The 26,595-nt window shown below is 39.2% G+C and overlaps 1 protein-coding gene and 1 long non-coding RNA gene across 5 annotated transcripts in view; one reads left to right on the top strand and one right to left on the bottom strand.

Moving 5' to 3' along the window:
* Positions 1–406: 406 nt before the first annotated feature.
* On the bottom strand, positions 407–21,540 carry LOC103163711. 3 transcript variants are annotated; one of them, XR_003482932.2, is made up of 4 exons: positions 21,401–21,540; positions 20,226–20,276; positions 18,731–18,801; positions 407–463 (listed from the first exon to the last, which is right to left on the bottom strand). It is a non-coding gene; the product is annotated as an uncharacterized LOC103163711 (long non-coding RNA). The 3 variants fall into 3 exon arrangements; XR_003482933.2 differs by lacking the exon at positions 407–463 and adding an exon at positions 10,684–10,861; XR_003482931.2 differs by lacking the exon at positions 407–463 and adding an exon at positions 16,598–16,714.
* Positions 21,465–26,595, top strand: part of Cibar1 (CBY1 interacting BAR domain containing 1) — a 24,989-nt gene continuing 19,858 nt past the window's right edge. Inside the window, exons 1-5 of one of the 2 annotated variants that reach the window (XM_027403534.2) lie at positions 21,477–21,751; positions 22,231–22,465; positions 24,616–24,684; positions 25,282–25,383; positions 26,133–26,138. In XM_027403534.2, the coding sequence (XP_027259335.1) occupies positions 21,519–21,751; positions 22,231–22,465; positions 24,616–24,684; positions 25,282–25,383; positions 26,133–26,138 (645 nt within the window). In that variant the 5' untranslated portion in view covers positions 21,477–21,518. Of the gene's footprint in view, positions 21,752–22,230; positions 22,466–24,615; positions 24,685–25,281; positions 25,384–26,132; positions 26,139–26,595 lie in introns of both variants that reach the window. The other variant, XM_035439967.1, reaches the window with a different exon arrangement.

Genomic DNA, 26,595 nt, shown 5'->3' with positions numbered 1-26,595 from the left:
TGACTATATAATCTATAGTTAATTATGAATTACATTTTAAAAGGTCAGTATAAACACAATACTTAAACAAGAGGAGAAAATTACATATCACAAAGTTGAGCTTAAATTTGTATCAATAAATGAAAATCTATACCAATGTATTCATTCCTATATCCTATTCCCCTTTTTTCCTTTAAAAAGAGATTGTGATCATTACCACTTATAACAAACCCCATTTAAATGAAAACAAATATTTATAAACAATATTTGGGAATTTGGCGATGTTCATTCCAAACTGCTTCCTGCTGGTTGGGGGTGATGTCCATATCATAGGGATCATGATAAAACACAGAAATCTGGCTGTAGTAATCTATGGCTGCATCATCTCAGCTGCTTTGGATGTAGGATCAGTTGGGCCACTGCTTCAGGGGGTCTTGCTTGATTAAACCATATTAGTCTGGAAGAAATCCACAGCCTTTATTTTCTGTGAAAACACAAGCAAGAAATCTTTCCCTAAGTAGCCTGTCCTTAGACTTAAATTTTGAAGTCAAAGCATTTTTAAAATTTATAAGTTGGATTAATTGAGCAGTACTTATAATCAAATATATTTTAGCAGCTATAACTCTTTCCTCAGCAATCAAACAATTTAAAGACAACAATATAGCATATAGTATCCAGACTCTCTGAGTATTTTCCATCTTTATGTGGCTTTTTATTATTCTGTTTCTTTTACTTCCTTTTGTTTCTTTTTTCCTGAGACAGAGTTTCTCTGTGGAAATCTCCCTGTCTCTACTTCTAGAATGCTGGAATTAAAGGTGTATGCCACCACACCCAACTACTCTATTTCCTTCTTTCTTTTAAATGCAGCATAAATCTTTAGAAGTTTTTCTTCATCTGAATCTGTCTTTATTGTAAATCTTTAACTTTGTCTGGCCACACAGTCTTTTAACTGTTAAAAACACCACCAAAATTAAAGCAGTGGCTTTTTTAGCCTCTGTTTTTCCAAGATAGCATGGTACATTTACCACAAGCTCTGAAAGCTGTGCTCACTGGCTTGGTCTATGCTGCCACCAAGGAGCATGCTGCTGGCTTAGAGATGGGGTCACTACCACTGCCAGCTGCCTGGGGCATGAACCCATGACCCTGAGATTAAGAGTCTCAAGCTCCAGTGACTGAGCCATGAGCCATGTGGTTTTTCCATTTATGTTGAGTCAGGAAACCTCCCTTAAGGTTTACTCAAGTCTCTGCTTGTCTCTAGCAAAACAGAGACCACCTGAGAAAATACTGCTACCAAGAATTCATAAGAGTAAGAATACACACAACAGAAAGACCAATATGACACCACCAGAATCTAGGGACTCCACACCAGCAAGAACTGAAAAGCCCAACACAAAGGATGAAGAAGATATGGATCTCAAAAGATTGTCTTAGGAAGATGATGGAGACCTTTAAAGAGGAAACAAGAAAATCCCTTAAATAGAAGAAAAATCAAGCAAAAAATTACATGAAATGGAGGAAAAGACAAACCAAAAAATTCAAGAAGTAAACAAATCTCTAAAAGAACCTAAAGAAAGCCAAGAAAAAATAACCAAACAAGTGAAGGAAGCACTCAAAACAATTCAAGGCATGAAAGCTGAAATAGACACAATAAAGAAAACACAGAATGAGGGGATACTAGAAATAGAAAGGATGGATAAACGGTCAAGAACTAAAGATGTGAATATAACGAATAGAATTTAAGAAATGGAAGAGAGAATCTCAGCTGTTGAAGACTCACTGGAGGATATACAGTCATCGACCAAAGAAAATCACAAGGCCAACAAATCCCTAACACAAAATATTCAGGAAATGTGGGACACAATGAAAAGGCCAAACCTAAGAATAATAGATATAGAAGAAGTGAAGAAAAACAACTCAAAGGCACAGAAAACATATTCAACGAAATCATAGAAGAAAACTTCCCCAACCTACAGAAGGATATGCCTATGAAAGTACAAGAAGCTTGCATAACAACAAACAGACTGGACCACAAAAAGAAGTCCCCTCGACACATAATAATCAAAAGACCAAACCGACACAATAAAGAGAAAATATTAAGAGCAGCAAAGGAAAAAGGCCAAGTAACATATAAAGGCAAACCAATCAGAATCACACCCGACTTCTCAATGGAAACTTTGAAAGCCAGAAGATCCTGGATAGATATCCTACAAACACTAAGGGAGCATGGATGCCAACCCAGACTACTGTACCCAGCAAAACTTTCAACCACTATAGATGGAGAAAACAAGATATTCAGACTTAAACAGATACATATCCACAAATCCAGCACTACAGAAAGTTCTGGGAAAAAAACTCCAACCCAACAAGATAACTACACTCACAAAAACATAGGCAATAGATAATCCAATTTTACCAAACAGGAAAAGAAACAGGAGAGTGAAATACACACACAATGACACCACCAACAATAAATCCAAAACAAACAAGAACCAATAATCAATGGACATTAATATCCCTAAATGTCAATTGTCTTAACCTGCCCATAAAAAAGATACAAGCTAACAGAATGGATATGAAGACAGAATCCATTCTTCTGCTGTATATAAGAAACACACCTCAACTTCAAAGACAGGCGTTACCTCAGAGTAAAGGGTTGGGAAAAGATTTTCCAATCAAATGGGCTCAAGAAACAAGCTGGTGTAGCAATCCTAATACCTAACAAATTAGACTTCAAACTAAAATCAATCAAAAGAGATGAAGAAGGGCATTTCATACTCATGACAGGAAAAGTTCATCAAGATGAACTCTCAATCCTGAACATCTATGCCCCAAATACGAAGGCACCCACATTGGTAAAAGAAACATTATTAAAGCTCAAACCACACATAAAACCACACACACTTATAGTACGAGACTTCAACACCCCACTTTCACCACTAGACAGGACCACCAGACAGAAACTTAAAAAGAAACAAAGGATGAAATAGAAGTTATGACCCAACTGGGTTTAACAGATATCTATAGAACATTCCATCCAAACAAAAAATAATATACCTTCTTCTCAGTACCATATGGAACCTTCTCTAAAATTGACCACATAGTTGGCAACAAAGAAAACCTCCACAGATACAAAAGAATTGAAATAACCCCCGGTATCTTTTCAGACCACCATGCTTTAAAGTTAGAATTCAACAGCAATACAAATTGCAGAAAACCTACAAACCTGTGGAAATTGAATAACACCCAATTGCACCATTCCTGGGTTGAGGAAGAAATAAAAAAAGAAAGTAAAGACTTCCTAGAATTTAATGAGAATGTAGACACAACATACCCAAACTTATGGGACACTCTCAAAGCAGTGCTAAGAGGAAAATTCATAGCACTAAGTGCCCACATGAAGAAACTGGAAAAAAGTTACACTAGAGAATTGACAGAACAACTGAAAGCTTTAGAGCAAAGAGAAGCAAACTCACCACGGAGGAGTAGATGCCAGGAAATAATCAAACTGAGGGCTGAAATCAATAAAGTAGAAACTAGGAAAACATAACAAAGAATCAGTGAAACAAAAATTTGGTTCTTTGAGAAGATCAACAAGATAGACAAACCTCTATCCAAAATAACCAAAAGGCAAAGAGAGATATCATGCTAATTAACAAAATCAGAAATGAAAAGGGGGACATAACAACAGACCCTGAAGAAATCCAGAGAATCATCAGGTCATATTTTGAAAACCTGTACTCCACAAACATTTGAAAATCTAAAGGAAATGGACAATTTTCTGAATAGATATCACTTGCCAAAATTAAACCAAGAACAGACAAGCAGTTTAAATTGACCTATAACCCCTAATAAAATAGAAGCAGTCATCAAAAGCCCCCCAACCAAAAAAAAGCCCAGAGCCAGATGGCTTAACTGCAGAATTCTACCAGAAATTCAAACAAGAGCTAATACAAGTACTCCTCAAATTGTTCCACACAATAGAAGCAGAAGGGACATTCCCAAATTCTTTTTAGGAGGCTACAATCACTTTGATACCCAAGCCACACAAAGATACAACTAAAAAAGAGAACTACAGACCAATATCCCTCATGAACATCAATGCAAAAATACTCAACAAAATATTGGAAAATTTAATCCAAGGACACATCAGAAAAATCATCCACTATGATCAATTAGCTTTCATCCTATGCAAAGATGGTTCAACATATGAAAAATCCATCAATGTAATCCACCACATAAACAAACTGAAAAAGAAAAACCACATGATCATCTCACTAGATGCTGAAAAAAACTTTGACAAAATCCAACATCCCTGCATGATAAAGATCTTGGAGAGAACAGCAATAACAGGAACATATCTAAACATGATAAACTCAATATACACCAAACCAATAGCCAACATCAAACTAAATGGAGAGAAACTCAACACGTTTCCTCTAAAATCAGGAACAAGACAAGGCTGTCCACATTCTCCATATCTCTTCAATATTGTACTTGAAGTTCTAACTAGAGCAATAAGACAAGAAAAGGGGATCAAAGGGATACAAATTGGAAAGGAAGAAGTCAAACTTTCACTATTTGCAACTGATATGATAGTCTAAATAAGTGACCCAAAAAACTCAACCAGGGAACTCCTACAGCTGATAAACACCTTCAGCAAAGTAGGATACAAAATTAACTCAAAAAAATCAGTAGCCCTACTATATACAGATGATACATTGGTGGAGAGAGAAATCAGAGAAACATCACCCTTTATAATTGCCACAAACAACATAAAATACCTTGGGGTAACACTAACCAAAGAAGTGAAAGACCTGTACAGTAAGAACTTTGAGTCTTTAAAGAAAGAAATTAAAGAAGATACTAGAAAATGGAAAGATCTCCCATGCTCTTGGATAGGGAGAATCCACATGGTAAAAATGTCAATCTTGCCAAAAGTAATCTACAGATTCAACAAAATCCCCATCAAAATCCCAACACAGTTCTTCACAGACCTTGAAAGAACAATACTCAACTTTATATGGAAAATCAAAAAACCCAGGATAGCCAAAACAACTCAGTACAATAAAGGATCTTCTGGAGGTCTCACATTCCCTGACTTCAATCTCTATTATAGAGCCATAGTTCTGAAAAACATCTTGGTATTAGCACAAAAATAGACAGATAGACCAATGGAACTGAATTGAAAACACTGATATTAACCCACACACCTATGAACACCTTATTTTTGACAAAGATGCTATATCTATACAATGGAAGAAAGATAGCATCTTCAACAAATGGTGCTGGTACAACTACTGCATTGCAGATAGATCCATATCTGTCACCATGCACAAAACTTAAGTCCAAATGGATCAAAGATCTCAACATAAATCCAGCTACACTGAATCTTCTAGAAGAAAAAGTGGGAGATACCCTTGAACGAGTTGGCACAGGAGACTGCTTCCTGAACATTAGAACAGTAGCACAGACATTGAGATCTGCAATTAATGAATGGGACCTCCTGAAACTGAGAAGCTTCTGTAAGGCAAAGGACACAGTCAGTAAGACAAAAACGACAGCCCACAGAATGGGAAAAGAAAGATCTTCACCAACCCCACATCTGACAGAGGGCTGATTTCCAAATATACAATGAATTCAAGAAGCTAGCCACAAAAACACCAAACAATGAAATTAAAAAAGTGGGGTGCAGAACTAAATAGAGAATTCTCAACAGAGGAATCCAAACTGGCTGAAAGACACTTAAGAAAGTGCTCAAAATCCTTGGCCATTAGAGAATTGCAACTCAAAACAACCCTGAGATACGATCTTACACTGGCCAGAATGGCTAAAATCAAAAACACCAATGACAATCTATCCTGGAGAGAATGTAGAGAAAAGAAACACTCCTCCATTGCTGGTGGGAGTGTGAATTTATAAGACCACTCTGGAAATCAGTATAGTGGTTGCTCAGAGAAATGGGAATCAGTCTACCTCAAAATCCAGCAATTCCTCTCTTGGGCATATACCCAAATAATGCACGTCCATACAACAAGGACATGTGTTCAACCATGTTCATAGCAGCATTGTTTGTAATAGCCAGAACCTGAAAGCAAACTAGATGCCCCTCAACGTAAGAATGTATAGAGAAAATGTGGAAATTTATACAATGGAGTACTACCCAGCAGAAATAAACAATGGAATCTTGAAATTCACAGGCAAATGGATAGAACCAGAAGAAACCATTCTGAGGGAGGTAACCCAGTCACAAAAAGACAAACATAGTATGTACTCACTCATATATGAATTTTAGACATAGAGCAAAGGATTACCAGCCTACAATCCTCTTCATCAAAGAAACTAGGAAACATGAAGGACTCTAAGGGAAAAATGCATAGACCCCAGGAATGGGAAGGGGCAGGAATTCCTGAGCTAATTGGGAGCATGCGGGTAGGGGAGAGAGAGCTGCCAGAATGAGAGGAGGAGAAGAGGAGAGGAGAGGAAGAAATGGAGGAGCAGTAATATTGAGTTGGGGGAAGAATAGAGGAGAGCAGGATGAGAGATACCATATTAGAGGGAGCCATTATAGGTCCGAGGAGAGATCTGGCACTAGGGAGATTTCCAGAGACCTACAAGGATGACATGAACTGACAATCTAGGCAATGGTGGAAAGGATAACCTAAAATGCCCTTTCCCTATATTGAGACTGATGACTACTTTTTATGCTATCCTAGAGTCCTCATCTAGTGGCTGATGGAAGCAGAGGCAGACACCCACAGATACATACTGAACTGAACTCTGGAACTTAGTTGCAGAGAGGGAGGAATGAAGATCAAAGGGGTCGGTACCAGGCTGGTGAAACCCACAGAAACAGCTGGCCTGTACAAGGAGGAGCACAGGGACCCCAGACTGCTGTCTGGGAAGCCAGTACAGGACTGATCCAGACCCCTGATCATGGATGTCATTTAGGAGACCTCCACACTCTAGGGGGTCCCTTGTAGTGGATTAGTATTTTTCCCTGCTATAAGAAGGGACTTTGAGAGCCCATCTCATGTGAAGGGGTGTACTCTTGGCCTGGACACATGGGGGAGGGCCTAGGCCTGGCCCAGGATGATGTGGTGGACTTTGGGGAGCCCCTATCGAGGGCCCTACCCTGCCTGGGGTGGAGGGTGGAGGAGGTGAGGGGTCTAGGTGGGGAGGGGAGGGAGCGGGAGAAGGGATTGACATGTGAAACAAGCTTGTTCCTAATTTGAACTAATAAAAAAACTTACAAAAAAAAAAAAAAGAATTTGTGTTTGTCTCTATTCTTTTGCTTCTATGAAGTTTACATGGAAGTTCGTAACATTACGACCAGCTGTCTGGGTTCTGCTGCAGCTTGACTAGTCGAGGAAAGGCGGCCCGAGGCCCCTGGAGTCTCATGGCTTACAGTGCCTGTTGGCTTGAAATGCAGCAGTGAGAGCACAGAATTCTAACCCCTAGAACTCTTGAGGGCTGCAGGCAGTGCAGAGTCCAACCCCCAGGAATGCGGCAGTATGCTGCAAGCATATGGATCTGCACCGATGCCACACAGTGGCTCAAAAGGGCAGGCTGTGGAGGCAGGTTCTTGGCTTCCTCTGGGAACCTCAGGGCGTGGGGCTATCCCACTTCTGACACCATTCTATAACAATAAGCCTTTACTCCAAGCCACTGAGCCCTGCCGCCACATGGTACTTTCTGCCAGGCTGCCTGAGTCTGCCCGCCATCATGTTAAGGTCCCAAATAATATACAGAGACTTATATTAGGTACAAATGCTGATTGGCCAACTAACTAGGATTTCTTACTTGCTAGCTCAGTTTTAAGTATCAACCATAAAGACGTTATGTTATCAGAAGTCAGCTGCTGGCATCTTCTCTTGCCAGGATCACATAGCAGTTCCAGAGCAGAGAGTAGGAGGAAGAAAAAAAGGAACAATTTCCTTCTTGCCCTTGCTTTTATGAGTCTGCCTGCCATGTCACTACCTGCCTGTATCACTAGACTTCCTTTTACTACATTTCCCAGAATTCTCCTTGACTCCTAGTCCTGCCTAACCTGCTTCTTCATTGGCCAAGAGTACTTTAATCAACAACCAATAAGAAGATAAACATACACAGAAGGACATCCCCCATCATCAACTGTTTAGCTGATGGCTCAGGGTTCTTATTGGCTAACTGTTTGTTAATTATTAGCCCATTTCTATTAATCTGTATGTCTCCATGGAGTCTTGGCTTACTGGTGATGCCCAGATCTCTTGATTCTTCAGCAGCTATATGTTGTCTCCCTGGCAACTCACTCTCTGTGTTCCTCTTCCCAGAATCATTCTAGTCTAGTAGCCCTGCCTATCCTTCCTGCCTGGCCACATCCTGCTATTGGCTGAAACAGCTTTCTTCATCAACAAATAAGAGAAACATATATTCACAGCATACAGAAAGACATCCCCCATCAATGTTCCTCTAAGTGAGAAAAATAAACTCATTGTTTTATCAAGCTGAATGTGGACAGAATCAGTTCTTTGATCTGCCATTGGGTTCTGTCTAGTTGAAGAGGTGTTTATTCATATCATCTCAAGAAAACAATGGCTATCTCTAAGAACTCTTGGTATTACTAGAAAAGAACTCCAAGCAAATGCAGAAATCCCTATACAACATAGAAGTCCATGGGATATAAAGCCTACCAAGGACTCAGCAACTTGGTAGGGGTATCAGAGAATAAATACCATTGTCCATGCCAACCCCTCATGCCCCTATTTATTAATAGAACCCCAAGTTTTATCCTGATGATTATAGTTCTCTATTAGTTCTCTATTAGATGCTAGCTTCCTCTGAATCTTGGTGTAGCCACAGAGTCAACATTTGACCGATGATGTGGAAGCCAGTTGTTCTGTGAGACATTTTTAAAAGTCCTTAAAGGGGCATAGACCTTTATAGAAAAAGATGTAAAAAGCCAGGCGTTGGTGGTGCATTCCTTTAAACCCAGCACTCAGGAGGCAGAGACAGGAGGATCTCTGTGAGTTCGAGGCCAGCCTGGTCTCCAGAGTGAGTGCCAGGATAAGTTCCAAAGCTACACAGAGAAACCCTGTCTCAAAAAAACAAAAAAAGCTTAAAAAACCAAACTACACTCTTTTTATTATTTTCTGTTAATTGCATACACTTACAGTGTGCTTTGATCATGCTCTCATCATATACACCCCTTATCCTCACACTAACTCTGCCCATATCTACCACCACAACCTCTCTCAACTTGCTGTATTTTAAAAGCCTTTTTCTTAACTCTTCCACTTTTCCAAAAATTGTCAGAAACCAAAAAAAAAAAAAAAAAAAAATCTGTATGTAGTGGCTGAAGTGAAATTCTGTTGCAACATCTGAAAGTTTTTTTTCTGTAAAGTTTTGTGGAGCCTCTACAAATCACTACACAGCCCACTGCTGCACATTTTTTTATGAGAGAAAAAAATGAACAAATAACTCTTCCTTCCACAGCTGGCAAAGTTAGCATCCCTAAAGTCAACTGTGCAATGGGGAAGAAAAGGTTAAACTCTGGTATTCTGTACAGTAAGGTAACTATAGCAACAACAATATATTTCTAAGTAAACAGAACAGAGGGAATCACTAGAAAAGAAGGGGGACAAAAATTCACTAAATTATTTTTGGCAGAAATACCTCACATTGTATATAAAACACATTCAAACTAGGGACTACAATTGAAAACGCCTGTAAAACTTATTACAAACAACATGAAAATACAAGCTCTGTGTATACTCTAGAAAAAATCAAGTCAATGCTCTGAGGAGATAGATGGGTATGCTAAATAAAATGATTTGATCAGTATATAATGTATACATTTTCAAAACATCACCGTATACCCATAAATATGTAAAACTATGTATTAGTCAAAACTAAAATAAGATGAGGGATAGCAATGTGGCTCAGCTGTAGAGGGCTTGGCGAGCATGCTTGAGGCTCTGGGTTCAGGCACCAGCACTATACTAACCAGTCATGGTGGTACCACATGTGACCCAGATCTCAGGAGGTAGAATCAGGAGGCTCAGAAGTTCAAGTTCATCCTTGGCTATACAGGGAGTTCAAGTCAAACAGGAAATAGAGAAAACTTGTCAAAAAAAAGCAAAACTAAGAGTAAACATAAGTCTACATTTAAAAATCAAAAGTTAAAAATGGCATTTATAAGAATCATTTTGAAATATTTAAGATTCTGGTCCTCTTTCTATGAATAATAGCTCCTCCTTTCTAGTTACTTTAGAGGAGTCTTTTTTAGGCCAGTGGGAAACACATGAAGCTACAAATGTTCAAGAAATGTAGATATTGTTTAATCAATAGTGCAGTGGAAAATGAGGAGTTAAGAATAAAAATTCAAGACTGTTATCCTATGACTTAGGACAAACAGACGCATTAAAAGGTGATTTGCATACAATGAAACCATAAGAAGTTAACACAGGAAAAAGAGAGAAGGGGCATACAATAAACAAAAGTAAATTGCAAATACCACTAAATACACTTACATGTTTAAAATATAAAGAAGCAAATTAAAATCTCTCTCTCTCTCTCTCTCTCTCTCTCTCTCTCTCTCTCTCTCTCTCACACACACACATATATATATACATATACATATATATATACATATACATATATATATACATATACATATATATATATATTCACACACACACACACACACACACACACACACACACACACCTACTCACATTCTGTCAAGTGCTCCGTGTCCAAAAAGTGTAACCACCACTTATTACAACTAGTTCCTGGGTTCTTGGGGGTGAACACCACAGCCTTGGAGTCTGCATGGATTCAGTCCACCAACAAGCAGGGCAGAGATACAAACTGCCCATTCATCATCCAATCCTTAGGACCAGGGCTGTGGAGAAGTGTGAGGTGTTACAGGGTGTTTGGCATTTTCTGTTTTTATTTTTCATGTTTGTCAAAAGTATTGTAGCTTCCTTAGTAATAAAAAAGGAACAAATATAAGGGAATTTTAAAGAAAATTATTGGCATTACATTCTCTGAATAATGAATCTCTTTTTGTATGATATTAGTATATCTACATTGAGAACAATGTTTCTGAAAGGTATTTGAATATTTGATTTCTTTCCAGAATACAGATCTAAACACAATCTGGCAAACGAAAGAACTCCTAACTCAATGGCTGCCATCTAGAAGCAGAGTGTTCATTCCAGTCTGAAGAAATACTGAAATCTCTGTAGGCTAACTGTCTGTAAACCACATAAACTTCTCCAGTACAAGCAGCAGATTATGCCAAACAGATCATTTTAGAATTTTAGTCTTTATGTCAAAAGTATGAGAGCAAAGTATGACTGAATAGAGGTTTTTACCCATGATGCTGTGTTTTCAAAAGGCTAAGTACAGGCTGGAGAGATGGCTCAGTGATGAACACTGGCTCCTGCTTCCATTCCCAGTGCCCACACAGTGGCTCACAACTGTCTGTAATTCCAGTTCCAGGGCATCTGGCAGCCTTTTCTGACCTCTATGGGCACCAAATATGCATGTGGTGCAGAGACATCCATGAAAGCAAAATGCCAAACTAAATAAACCTCATTTAAAAAATTTAACGCTGACTATCTGGTCTCACTGGCCATTAAACAAGAGGAAAAATAGGTGCTTCCAAGCTCCTTCCTTAACAAGTCCACTATTCCCAAAGCAATGTCATAATGGATGCCTCACAAAGAATCTAGAGGGTTTAATTTTGTTTAAAATAGAATCTAAGATTGTTTGTAGACCTGGGAGACCCAATGTCTTGAGAAGAGAAGGTAAAAGTGAGCCTGCCCTACAATGCAGTCACTGAAGGCCAACTGCACTCATTTTACAAACTGCAAACAACTCTCTCTTGGTTTCAAGAAATTTAATCCATTCAGAGTGTTCCATCTACAAGTAATATAGTTTGGTATTGGCACAAAAATAAACAAACAGGCCAATGTAAAGAACGCCAAAAACAGGCCAACCTATGTCTATAAACTTGGTAGATGAGAGAAGTGTTAATGAAGTGGTAATGAAAATCAATTGGAGGATGAATAATTCAACATATATATATATATATATATATTATATATTATATATATATATTAGGACCTACAATGGAAAACTCCTATCCTATAAAAGTTATGATAAACAACATGTATTGCGTGCGCTCAAAGATGATCTGTAGTCCATAAGGCTAAGATTTCTTTATTCAGCTAAGCACCAGCCCAAACGCAAGCCAGAGCGCGCCCAGAGGCCGCAAGCTAGCGTGGCCAGAGAGAAGGGGCATCCACATGTTCGTGGCCTCTTAAGAATTCTCTCCGAGTCATCTTCGACCTCCCCTGACCATGCCCTCACGGGCGTGGCCAGGCACACCTATAGGGGCTACTAGGAGGTGGGGCTACAGTGTCTCCCTACAAACATGGAAAGACAAACAAAAATGAAGGACATATGTGTTACATACACTTCATTGTGTGCAAAGGAAAAATACAAGTAACCAGTATCTTGTAAAGAACACAACCACTGTGATTTAATCAATAGAAAACTAGATCACACTAAGTATAACATGTGATGTTGTGTTAAAGGAGCAAGTTATAAAAGGTTTGCAAATGATGGATATATAGAATTTTGATGCAAAAACTACTATATCATAAATGCATAAATGAGACAGAAATGTAAAACACAGATGGGAAGGAAAAATACCAACTTTGGGGGGTTTTTCAAGACAGGGGCTTCTCTGCATAGCCTTTGCTGTCCTGGAACTCATTCTGTAGACCAGGCTGACCTTGACCTCAGAGATCCACCTGCCTCTGCCTCTGAGTGCTAGAACTAAAGGTGTGTGGCACCACCACCCAGCATGAGATGAACCACTTTTAAGACAGATGGATTGTAGTGATCAGAGTGGTGCACTCGTACAAGGAAGGGGAGGAGTTTATCTTGTCTACAATTTTTGATTATTAACAATATGAAAGACAGCTGGGAAGATACGGTGGTGAGGATGAAGTTCTGTGGATAAAGCACCTGCTGTGCATGTGTGAGGAGTGGAGTCTCCATCCCCAGCACTCCTACAAAACTGGGTGTTGCAATCCCAGCATTCCTACAGTGAGATAGGAGGTAAAGACAGGAAAATCCCCTTAAGCTCATGAGGCTGGCAACCTGGAAGACACAGTGGCTAACAACAAAGAAACCCTGTTCCAAATAAAGTAGAAGATGAGGACCAACACTGGAGGTTTTCCTGTGACTCTCTCTCTCTCTCTCTCTCTCTCTCTCTCTCTCTCTCTCTCTCTCTCTCTCTCTCTCACACACACACACACACACACACACACACACACACACACACACCGTCTTAATAATATTATCTCTCTGCTCACTGTGTGCACACACTTGTGGCAGGGGTTAGCTTTGTCTACCTTCCTACTTGGGGGAAAGGGGAGGAAGGGAGGGAAGAGGAAAATCCTAATAGTAGCATCTCATAGGCATTGTAATACCCTCCAGTGATAGAGGAAGTACTTCTGTGTATGTTTATCTTATTGATTGTTAAATAAAGTTCTGTTTGGCCAATGAAACAGCAAGTTAGACAGGACTAGGAGTCAAAGAGGATTCTGGGAAATGTAGTAGAGAAGTGGTGATTCAGGCCAGAAGTGACATAGCCAGGAGACTCATATTTAGCCAGGAGAAACAGGAAGTGCCCCCCCCTTTTCCCCTCTACTCCTCCAGCACCGCCATGTGAGCCACTGGCAAGAGACGGTGCCAGTGAAAGGCATCCTCTATAAAATAAGTCTTATAAAATATATAGATTTATGATAATTGAGACTGAGCTAACAGATGAGGAATCTTAGTCATTGGCCAAGCAGCATTATACCTAATACAAGTCTCTCTGGGCAGTCATTAATTGGGGCCCAAACTCAGGCATAGAGCACACACGTGGTGGTGGGGCTCGGCGACTTTTGGCAAAAAAATTTATTGTAACACTCCAGTACTGATGGAATGTCTAATAACGAGCCTGTGGTGCAGCAGGTTCCTCTAAAGCTCACAGGGCTGTGCTGTATTTCATGCTTTCTTTCACATTTGCTTGCCTAACGTGCATTTTATGGTCCTGGATTCACCCAGGACTTCATGTACTTGTCATATCTCATGCTTCATTTTAGATCTCCGTGGCCATAGAATTGCTCAAATTTTCCTCGGTTTTTGATGACCTTGAAAGTTGTTGAGGTGTGCCACTCAGGAATGCTGTAAATGCCCCTGCGCTTAGATTTATTTGATGTTTTTGTCAGGATCACAGTGGGATTATCAACTCGGAAGTCAAAGAACACAAGTGTATACCATTCCCACTGTGGGTTTTATGCATTCTTTAATGTGTATGAGTGTCTTGCCTACATGTATGTGTATGCCCCATGTGTATATCTGGTGCACATGGAGGCAAGAAGAAGGCATCAGACACACTGGGAAGGTAGTTACAAAAAGTTGCAAGTCACCATATGGGTGCTGGGAATGAAACCCACATCCTATGGAAGAGCAGCCAATGCTCTTAACTGCTGAACCATTTCTCTTACCCATTTTCATTATGTTATAAAATGTTTATATGTGATACCTACTAATAGCACTTCCTTTCACTGTCAATATTGACATTGGACACCTGGTTGAGGCAGATCATCATGTTTCTCTATATAGAGAACCTCTCTTTTCCTTTTTTCATGCACCATACTGATTTTGACCATCCATAAGGACAGGGCAGTTTTACTCAGCCTGCTTAAAGACTATATATATATATATATATAATATATATATATATATATATATATATATATATATATCACATGGGTTCTTATGCATGGGAAATTTCTATTTTAATCTCAAAACACTCACTCACTCAAGCACTGTTTTATCTTGTCATGGATTCAGGGATGTTCATCTTTTGCTTTGGGTTATAATCCATAACTACTTTATTTTCTTGTTCAAACTCTTTCTAATTTAACCACTGAGAGATCTTTAATTGATTCTTAATTATTTTGCCATACACCATATGTGTGCCTTTAAAAAATATTCAAAAGATGAATACACAAATAGAAGAATGATAGTAACTATGCTAATAGTGCTCACGCTATTAGGCACAAAGGCCTCAGTGATAAATAAAATTGCCAATATACCATGACTAACAACACAATAAACTCCAAAATGTTATTTAAAAGTTCTGTTATACTTAGAATTTTTAAATGCTAATATTTTTTACAGTATTTGTTTGTTTGTTGTATTTTTGAGAATGGAAACTGGAGCCATACATATGTCTTTATTTTTTAATTAAAATACAATGACATCACCCACCTTCATTTTCCTCCCTGCAACCCTTCTATGTGCTTTATCCCCACTCCCACCCGCATGTGCCTTGGCCTCTGGTCTCTTTTTCCATTGATAAATTTGATAGTAGTAGGAGCTAACTTTACAGAGTGCTTACTATAACAGATACCACGGTAAGCACTTAATGATGAATGCTTCTAGTAGTCTTCACAACAATCCCATGGCTAAGCTATGAGAATACAAGGCCATCAAGTGTTCTCAAAGCATGGTCCCTGGGAGCTTGTGTGGAGGTTCTAGTAGGGAGTACAACTCCTCATACAGCCTTGATTAAAAAGCAGTCTTCCTCTCTATTGTGTCAGGAAGATCTCAAGGAGGGAGGGACCAGAGAGACAGGTGAAAGAGGAGTGAACCACCTGCCTGCCCAGGCAGGTCAACTGAATCAACCTTGGATCAGTGAATGATAGAAACCCAGATCGTCCTCACACCCAAACTGTGGTCCCTGCACCAGAAGGATCAGAATCACCCTAAAAAGCACTATAAATGCACATTCTTGGCCTCACCACAGACCTCTTTAATCAAAATTCTGGGGCTTGAGAATTTTAACATTTATTCCAGGAGAGTCAGATACATGCCAATGCTTGTGAGCAAGGGGACACCAGAAGTGAATTCCTTGTCATGGAACTGAGAGCTTATCAAAGTCCTTGTGCTTAATTACTTAAGCACACCCATATCCACTGTTCTAAGAAGAAAACCAGTTTCTGGTTATTTCTATTTAAAACTCATAATGAAGAAGTGTCCAATATCAATCTTTCTCCTTGGCTGGTAGTATTGGACCAAATAAGTTTATGTACTAAACTTGCCACCAGAGGGAGTCCCTATATCCTTTCCTAGAACAAGTCATGTGGAAACTACAACTTTGTATAAACTTTTTAAGACATTTGGAGGGTGATATTCTATAGGGCTGGGTAAAGGCTGCTTCTAGACAACAAAGATGATTAAAGAAAAAACCCAGTGCCAGGGTGGGAAGCTTTATTATGAGTCATTAGTCAATAAGATACCAGAAACAAAAGCAAACACCATACAGGTTTTTGTCATTCCTCTTGGTTTCCCCCAGAACTAGAGGATAAGATCTTATTGCCAAGGTTAGTTGCACAGTAAACAGAAATCAAGCTGGAACTGAGCTGGAAGATTCCTCTGTGCCAGTTGGCTTTCCTAGTGTCAGATGGCACTAAAGAGGCAACTGGAGGATAAAAGTATCGAAGGTCTTACCCAACTGTGACCCATATGAATCATGAGCCCAACCTTCCAGGCAAGATATGCTTACTGTACACAGTGGTAGTGCTGTTATGGGGCCACCAACTACTCGATGATCAGATTTAAGTTCCACTCCACAGAATCCATGCCTGGTACTATAAATGCATGGTGGATGAGTTCATAGGTCCTAGAGGGGAAGTGAATACTGTTGTTTAGCTAAATTGATATAGTATCAAATTGCCTTCTATGTATCGATGCTTATAGCCAGAGACAAATGCTACCCTCAGCCTAGTCAGAGAAGCATCTCTTAGCAATGAATGCTGATGAGTACAACTTGCTTCATAAGATTGTGAGAATAAATGACAGATGAGTTGTCAGCCCTCATCAAGACATTTATACTATCCACCTAAAGAGGGTGTACAAAGAATATAAAATGTAGATAATAGGGAGAAGGGCTGCAAAAAAATGCCAACATTCATGCAAGATATAGCTATTGCAATCATGAACTCACAGTAGTATAGTTGCCTACACCAAGAATGGGCCTGTCAACCATCAGGCATGGATGGAGAAGAAGCTCAGGAGACCCTACCTCTCACAGCTGAACTATGTGCTACTTATAAATTCTGTACCCACTGATGACCCTACCATGTTTCAGTGTTTAGTTTCAAAGCAATAGTCACACAAAAGACCCTAGTTAAACTGGATATTTCAATCATTAAACAAAGCCAAAAGTCAGCAATTTAGTAAAAAGAACAAAATGTCTCTGGTAGAGAACATGTTTAGCTCTATGCATTGACATTAAAGCAATTTGCTTAACCCACTGTACAAGGACCCAACTTTTTAAAGTTATAATTTTTAGGAATTAACCTGCTGTTAGCAGTTAAATAAAATAAATTATAATTGACCATTAAACATTTGTGTCCATTTGTTTTTCTTTGGTAAGGGAATTGGGAGCTGGGGATGAGCCTCAGGTTCACTCATAAAGTAGGAGTAGGGAAGTGAGAGAGAAAGTTTAGATTAACAAAATAGTAACATTTTTTAATTGCAAAAATTCTAATTTAAAGGGCATTATCACCTCTGAAATCCAACTTAGGGGATTAAAAATAGTTTTTAATAATAGTCCATTTGTGGGTATGTTTTGTTCTACCATCTTACTTAAAATGCTTGAGTTTAGAAATAGCAAGTCCAGGATATGGAACATGACTATTTCTCCATAATAGTGCTTACCAATAATAGTATAAGCTATTAAGCATGTGCCCATTGGGCCCCTCTTCCGTCATACTATATAAAATGGGACTCATTAAATGTTTTACAAAATAATATTACGTTGACTTAAAAAATACACAGACATGTAGTAGTACTGGAAAAGGGAACACTTACACTACTTCCACAGGGAAGGAATGCCCCGTGACTTACCCTAAAACATATGCCTTCTTTTCTCCAAATAAAGAATGCCATTGGCATGTCACATTTGTTGAGAACTTTGTGAAAAGAATATTAAGAGAGGTGTCGGGTGGTGTTCTGGTGTCCTATTTTTAAGTTTCCATTGTTTAAAAAGCAACTGGCAGAGGAAAGGGATTCTTTCAGCTTACAGTTGTTTTCTATCAATGAAGAGAAGTCAGGGTAGGAACCCAAGGCAGGAACTGAAGCAGAACCCACAGGGGAATGTTGCTCAGTGGCTTGCTCCCTGTGACTCCCTCAGCTTGTTTTCCCATACAACCCAGGAATGGCACCACACACAGTGGGCTGGGCTCTCCCACACTGATCAGAATCCAAAAACTGTCCTATAGACTTGCCTATAGGCTAGTCTGGTGGAAACATTTTCTCAAATGAGGTTTCCTCTTCCCAGATAACTCTCACTTATGTCAAGTTAGAAAGAAAGGAAGAGCAGCTGGAGAGATGGTTCAGTGGTTGAGAGCCCACATACTGCTCTTCCCGAGAACCTGAGTTCAATTCCCAGCACCCATATCAGGTAGCTCACAACTGTCTATAAGCCCACACACCTTTGACTTCTGTGGGCACTTGCATTCATGTGTACATCCCCCCACACACACAAAAAATTAAAATAAAAAATAAATTAAACACACAATTAAAATTAAAAAAGAAAGGAGGGGGAGGGGAGACGGAGGGAGAAAGATAAGACACCTGGGAATAGAGAAAAGAATATTAAAGACGGAAAACAAACTTCAGTTCACTGTCTTACCATATAATGGTGGCCTGGGAATTGACTTCCCAAGTCCTTATTTTTCCCTCAGTGAGATGTGTCCTAGGTGCCTGTAAGAGAGAAAGCATCTCTGAGTAGAAAAGATCTGAGAGCAATTGTGCTGATCCATGTTCTGACTGGCTGTTGAGAGAGTAAGACTGAAGAGCCCATGTCTCAGAAGAAACATCCTAAGAGGACTCTGGCCTAAAGGATTGAAATTCAACACACACTTGTTCAAGAATTGCTATACTGAACATGAGGCATCTGCTAAGAAGTCTACCTGGATGTGATAGACATTTGCAACAGTAGCAAGTAAAGCAAGTTTCTCTTCCTAATGCAGCACACCTCCTTCAGCTAATCAAAGATCTGAATAGTCTAGGACTGAAACACATTTTTGAGGAATATAGACAACCAGCTTCCACAGTAATATTCACAGCATCACAGCATCAGCTTTTCCAGTTCTCAGGCCTTACACTTGGACTGTTGTTATATGCTGGTTCTCCTGTGTCACTTATGTAGCAAATCTCTCAGCCTCCATAATCACTTGAACCAATTCCTTTTAATGAATTTATACATATATATATTATATATATATATATATATATATATATATATATGATTATTTTCCTCTGGAGAACCCTGACTCATCCAAAACCAAATTCCAAATTCATTGGCATTATCCAAAATTCTCTGCAGGACCTATCCCTTACTCACCCCTTCCATTACATCCCATAGTCACCTCTACTTCAGCCTCATTGGTTTCCTTCTACTTCCTCTCACACAAGAAAACACTTAGCCATGGGGGTTTCACTATTCATTTATTCACTGATGAATTCATCTCATCAGTGAGTTCCTACTAAGGTCTAGAAGGTTGGTACTACTGGCAATACAATGAAAACTAATAGAATACAGTAAAGACTAATTTCATGGAGAGTACTATTCTCATGAAAAAATCAAAATAGCATATAAACAGGTTCGTTTCAGAAAGTGGTATGTACTTGAAGGGAAACATCACGGGAGATAACACAGGAATTTGGTAATCTAAAAAAAGAAAGCCTCCCTCCCTCTGCAAGTACTTTTTTGTTTAGCATAATTGTATATATTTTAAGCAAGGACCATCCACGTGAAGACCTGGAGAAGGAACATGCAGGCAGAGGAAATGACAAATGCAAAACCCACTCTGAAATAAGTTTGGTGTTGCCAGGAACAGAAAGATGATGCAGTAGAACCCTGCAGGGCAACAAGAGAAGGCACATGGGTAGGCACGAGACACAGCCTTAATAGAATTCGGATTTCAAATCTGATTATAAGAACAGTGAAAGCTTTGAAAAGTTGTCATGATCTGAAGTGCATGTATTTTGCTGTACTTCAACATAACAGTGGTCTTGAGGAGGACAGTAAATGATGATGGGAGGAGGTGATAAGGTTGAATTAAAAAGGCATGTAACATATGAAGAAGTGAGTCACAATACACAAGAGCAAAGACTCTTCTGACCTTTGGTTAGGACTCCATTCTCAGAGACTATGGGCATTTGACAGATGGCTTCTGCAATAAATACAATGGAGAAGAGATGAGTTTACAACATGAGAGAGCAAGGAGTTCTAAAACAGAAGTAATAACATGTCGGGCTCTGAAATAGAAATTACAACATGAAAAAATAGGGGAATTTAAAGCAAAAGTTACATAAGACTGGGACATCCATTTGTGCAAGATAACCCTTCACAAACTTGTAGAAGGCACTGATGAGCACAAGACAAAAATCACATTTTCTCTGCTTCAAGGAGACAACACAAAATCAGGACTGTACTAGTCAAGTATGGGAGAAGCCCAGTGAAGCAGATAAAGCTTGATTTGGAAACTGAGTTCATTTGAAAGAGAAGTTTCTCTCTGTCTCACTGTCTCTGTCTTTCTCTCCCCTCCCCTTTCTCACCCCGCCCCCAACACACACAAGTCTAGGCCATAGGTGTTCAGAAGTTAAAGGAAAAGCTCTGGGTTATCCGTGTGTCTTCAAAGTGGAGACTTTCATCCAGGCCCACTCCATGGCTTCTTTCTTTGACTTATTCCCTAGATCTAACATCATCTGCAGGGGGAGGGGTGAATTGAAAGATGAGGCAGTAAGCACTGTTTTTTGTGCTATCTAAATTCTTTTTTTTTTTTTTTTTTTTTTTTTTTTTTTTTTTTTTTTTTGGTCAATTTGACACAAGCTTGAGTTATCTGAGAAGAGGGAACCTAGATTCAGAAAATGCCCCCATTAGATTGCCTGTAGACAAATTTGTAAGGTGGTTTCCTTGATTGATGATTAATGTGGAAGGGCCCAGCCCACTGTGAACAGTGCCACTCCTGCTCAGGAGGTCCCAGGGTATATAAGAAAACCAACTGAACAAGCCAGCAAGCAGTTTTCTTCCATGTCCTCTGCTTCAGTGCCTGCCTCCAGGTTCCGGCTTTGAGTTCCCAAATAAACTGTGACTTGGGATATGTCAGCCATAGAAACCCTTTCCTCCCCAACTTGTTTCTCGTCATGATCTTATCACAGCAATAGAAATTTAACTGATTCAGCTGCTCTTTTCCAAAGGCAGCTTCTGAGAGCCAGCATGACACATTCAACAAAGAAGCGTGGGCACATGGCATTAAGTCCTCACTGCCAGAAGCAGAGCCCGGACCCCATTCACCTTTACTTTCTCGTGCTCCTTCCGGTTACTGGTGGGTTGTTTTTCTCCTTTGCTTCCAGAGGCTCAGGAGAGCTTGAGAGCAGCACTGAAGGAGGATGCTCTGTGGTCCCTCAACCCAATGCCCTCTGGTTTCTCTTGCCCTGCTCTTGACCACAGGGGCGCGCGCCGCGTTGCCACGGAAACGCCGGGCAGGCGCGGGGGCGCGCATGGCGCGCTCTCGCCTCCCGGTAGAAGTGGCGGTGGCTCCTGTTCCCGCGCGCCGTGGCGCCCCAGAGCCGCGCTCGTTGGGCTCCCACCCCGGGTCTCCGGCGGGGAGCAAGGCAACATGTTGAGACGCAACCTGGAAGACCGGTAACTGCTCGGGACCTCGTCCTGCAGGGGCCTGGTCCTGCAAACCGCCCGGGGGAGAGGATCGGGTGGGCGAGGGGAGCCGGGCCCAGGGCTCGAAGCCGGCCGGGGTGGGAGGAGGCCGCAGGGTCCCCGGAGCGCTCTGCACCCCGTCCCCCAGGCTTCAGCTAGTACCAGGCCGAGAGAGTCTCCCAGCCGACCCATCCCACTGAGCTTGGCCAGGCCCTGCCGAGGTAGAGAACCCGGGAGGCCGCTGGGCCCCGGCCAGGGCTCACAGCTGCCGCCTCTTCTGCGGGCCCGGCCGGGGCCTAATCCCGGGCCTGCATGGTCTTAGGGTAGGACCAGATACTGAATGGGGTCCCAGAATAGGACGGCCCCCGGGACAGTTGGGGAGGTTGGGCTTCGGGATGCCCCGGGAGTGTTTGCATATAAAATTAACGGGACACCATCTTAATTTTTAAAACAGTGTCTCCTTTTTCTAGAGATGCTCAAACAAAACAACTGCAGTCTGCTGTCACCAATGTGGAGAAGCATTTTGGAGAGCTTTGCCAAATCTTTGCTGCTTATGTACGGAAAACTGCCAGACTGAGAGACAAAGCCGATCTCCTGGTGAATGAAATCAACTTGTATGCCTCTACCGAGACCCCAAATTTAAAGCAGGGTCTGAAAAGCTTTGCTGACGAGTTTGCCAAACTTCAAGATTACCGCCAAGCAGAGGTATGAAATTCGGTCATGGTGGCATTATTATAAACACAAGAAGTAGTGTGTAGGATTTGTGGAGATTTTTCCATTGTAACTTATCTTAACCCGGCGAATGCACACTTGATGGAGCATTTCCTGTCTGTGAGTCCGCTATAGGGAAACTTTCTATGAATTCACAGCTTTCAAACTAAACTTTGGGTGTGTTTGAGTCTTAAATTTCCCGGTTCATTTGCCAACTCTGGTTACAGGGTGCAAGTGTCCAGAAAAGGTGTCAGATACAGCACTTATAAGAAGGAAAGCACCTGCATATCCTGGGTACATCAAGTGCGCTTTAAAGGACAGCTAGAGATGGAAATGCTGAAAATGACAAAATGAACAAATTCCCAATAAATGGTCAGCATAGTGCTGATATTCCCTTGGTTTGAAAGTTGAACGGTCAGAAAGCTGTGATTTATAAACAGAAGCAAACCAAGTGATGTATCGGAAAGGTTGGCTGTGTGGTTGCTTTGAGTGACCAGAGTCTTGCTCTTGTGGGTTCTTTCTTAAAAAACAATAACAACAAAAACCCACATAAGCACTTTCACATCCTTCTTTTAAATGCTAGTTAACTTATAAAAGTTGCCTAGTTTAAACTTCATTGCTCTTTTACTTTTTAAACAAGTGCCATTGTTCTTTTCCTTGTTTACATTTCAGTTACCAAAAATTTTTTGAACTTATCATTATGCATACAAAATTTGAGTACTGATCACTCTGGGATACTGTAAGGAAAATGTTTTCTTGGCATACATTTCTTCTATAACAAGCAATACTCAATTATACATGGTAACTGAAGATTTAGTATTTTAAAAGTATTTTTTAATGCACAGATAATCCTAAAGTCCCTGTTTGCAGTAGTTTCCCCTTTCTTGAAAAATTTTATGCTACTTATCAAATAGCAAAGTGAATTGATTTGCATTTGCTCTGCTCTGTTTCCCTGCTTACCAAATGGTGGAGATGCTAATGAACATGACAAAGGTAGGCAAGGGAAAGAAATGGAAGCCTCTAGAACAGGCTTGAATAATCCTCTCCGTGTACGTTATTGACAATGGTGTAAACTGTCCTGAGTATTCAGAACTCTGATTTTAGAATTCTGAATATGTAAATTACTGATGGGAACTTATTTTTTACATTTTATACTTCCTAAAACCTTCTAAAATGAAACATCTATATAGCATCACTTCCAGAAAATAAAGCATAAATATGAAATAAAATTTCATTGATTGGGTATGAAATGGAAAGGCATTGATTAGATAAACATGTATCATTTTTGAAAAGCATTTTATTTGCTGTAAAAAATGTTTGTCTTAAGCAACAGATGCCATCTACTTGCCCACCCTGACAAAGTTGCAGTACCCCATCATTTTCTTGCCTGTGTATTTGTAGAAAAGATACTTCTTCGGTTTCTTTGACTAGTGTTAGTAAGAGAGTTACTATTATTTTTTGATAAAAATTTAAGTGAGTATGAGAAAGTGTTTAATTCTAGATAAAAAGAGATCAGCTGTACAGTTTGGCAGATCAGCAGTGCTAATCTAATCCCACTTATCTTGTTCTCTAGACTTTGATAAGTCAAATGGCTGTCTAAAAAAAATGCAGCTCATACAATAATCCCTAAGCTGTTTGCTTTTGAGAGTCTTTAATGTTCCTAGTAACACTGTATCTTTCAGATTCAGGCTTTCTGAAAAGTTGAGCTATAGGAATTAGGAGACGGGTATCTGTAATATCTGACAGTATCTGCTTGAACACATGATGAAAATGGTAGCTGTCCTAAAACTATAGATGCCTTAAAAACGTCCTAGAAGCTGCAGCTGTAAGGTAAACACTGTGCTTGTTCAAGGATGAGCGCTTTGAAGTGCCAGGCACATTCCTGTCAGGCTGTGTTCCAGGTGCTTGTGATTGAGGCTGTTGCTGTGTGTTTTACATTTTTAATGTTTGAGTGTAGATTCTGAGTATTAGCAATATCCAGATGATTACCCTTTATAAAAATGTCATAGGGTATCATCTTGAAATTTCAAGTCTTAATCTCTACAGTATTTATTTCAGGTTAAACAGTATAGATTTCATTTCGATGTTTAAATTTTGATATTTCTATGTTTCTTTTCAGTTATATTTTATATGATTTTCAATAGGTTGAAAGGCTTGAAGCCAAAGTAGTTGAACCTTTGAAAGCATATGGAACCATTGTAAAAATGAAACGGGTAAGTAAATCCATTTTTTCATCTATTTAGTAGTCTGACAAGGTATGAGTTTTTTGTCTTTTTTATTACAAATACAAAATAACATGCAGTTATTCTTTCTACATACTTTGGAAAAATTTGGATCTTTAAAAATAATAAAGTGCATTCATCAGTGCATTATTGATAAGTATTCTAATATTCTACAGTAGCAGTAAAAATCATTATTATGGAAAATTTTTAAAATAATGTAATGGATGTGTTTAAGTATTTTTATTTTAAAGTAGGTGGCTTGTATCTTTAAAATATGACAAACTTTTAAAAATCAAATTGGAGTAAAATTTACATACACTACAATTCTTATTTTTCAGTGTTTGTTTTTCATAAATATATATGCTCTTATAAGCATCACCACAACCAAAATTGAAGTCATGTTTGTATGATTTATTTTCCATTCATACTGTGCCTTCCTTTGAGAACACATCAATGAAATACATGCTTCCGTGTGCACACACACAGTACTCACAGTGCCTGGATAAATAAGAAGCAGTCTTCCATTCTTAACATAAAGTGTTCGGTTCTTAAGTTAGAAAGTTTATTAACAAAAATGCTTATTTACAGGATGATCTCAAAGCAACATTAACAGCAAGGAATCGAGAAGCCAAACAGTTATCACAGTTAGAAAGGACACGCCAACGAAACCCATCTGATCGACATGTAATTGTATCCTTTGGATTTTGATCTTAAAATAAAATAAAATAAAATAAAAAAACAGTTTTGTAAGGTATGCAGTACAAAAATAAGCGGACACCATACATCTCTAGATCTAAGTGTGTGGAGAATTCTTGTGTCCATTTAGGAATTCTCACAGTAGAAACCTGCCAGTGAAACAGTAGTTACACTTCCTGACCGAGGCCTTTTCAGTTTTGTCAGTGACTACAAGGATCTCAGCTATGGCTTCTGCTTCCCTATGCTTTCCTTTAAGCAGTCTACAGAGATTCCCAGTTTTTAAAGTAAAATATCAGGGAAACAGAAGGATAAAGATACGATACAAAATAAAAGAACTGTATGTCACATACAATAATCCTTAGGAATCAGCCTGAGTATTCTCAGAAAAAAATTGATCAGAAATCAAAATAATTGACAGCAACTGTTTTAAGAGCAGCTCTTCAAAGGGGCTCTACTTTACATTTGAATTTTCTGCTGTTTAAAAAAAAATCCAGGAATATACAGAAATATTTTTAAATACTTTTTATACTTTTAAATAGTTTTTAATGCTAGTTAGGATTAAATTGAGTCTTTGTTAAAAAAAATATATATGGTAAATATAAACAAATACAGATACAAATTGATATACTTTTAAGTGCTTAATATCTTCAGATCTCTAAGACCAATTCTATAAAGTTATATGATTTTATTCAAAAATGTTCAGTTCTCTTTGAAATGTATTTTTCCTTTATGAAAATTTTCAGTCGCAGGTGGGCAATAAATTGGGTGTGTCAAGAAATGGACCCTGAGAGTAAACCCTTTTACTTGTTTCAATTTATACATTCTTTTAAAAGAAATGGATCCTGAGAGTAAACCTTTTACTTGTTTCAGTTTATAGATTCTTTTAAAAGAAAGCAATAGCTAAATGTCAGAATATTATTACATCTCAAAACTTTGATGACAAATGCCAATATATGATTTTAGAGAAAATATAATTTTAGTATAATGCACAAAACTTTATTAGGAATTATATAATCATAAAATTGAGGTCTTTTTAATTGTTAGTATTGCTTAACATTTAATGTGTGGGGGCAACTGTTGTTCTAAAGGAAAAGATGCTTAAAGAGAAATAACATGATTCAATTGGAATTTTCTGCACTCAACAATACCATTGCTACAGTATGTACCTGAATTCTTGATATGCAGCTAGAGTGACTTAGGAAACAG

This window comes from Cricetulus griseus, chromosome 2 (assembly GCF_003668045.3).
Source record: "Cricetulus griseus strain 17A/GY chromosome 2, alternate assembly CriGri-PICRH-1.0, whole genome shotgun sequence".
In the NCBI taxonomy this organism is placed as follows: domain Eukaryota; kingdom Metazoa; phylum Chordata; class Mammalia; order Rodentia; family Cricetidae; genus Cricetulus; species Cricetulus griseus.
The sequence above is the reverse complement of the archived record's forward strand: the minus strand, read 5'-3'. Positions and strand labels throughout refer to the sequence as shown.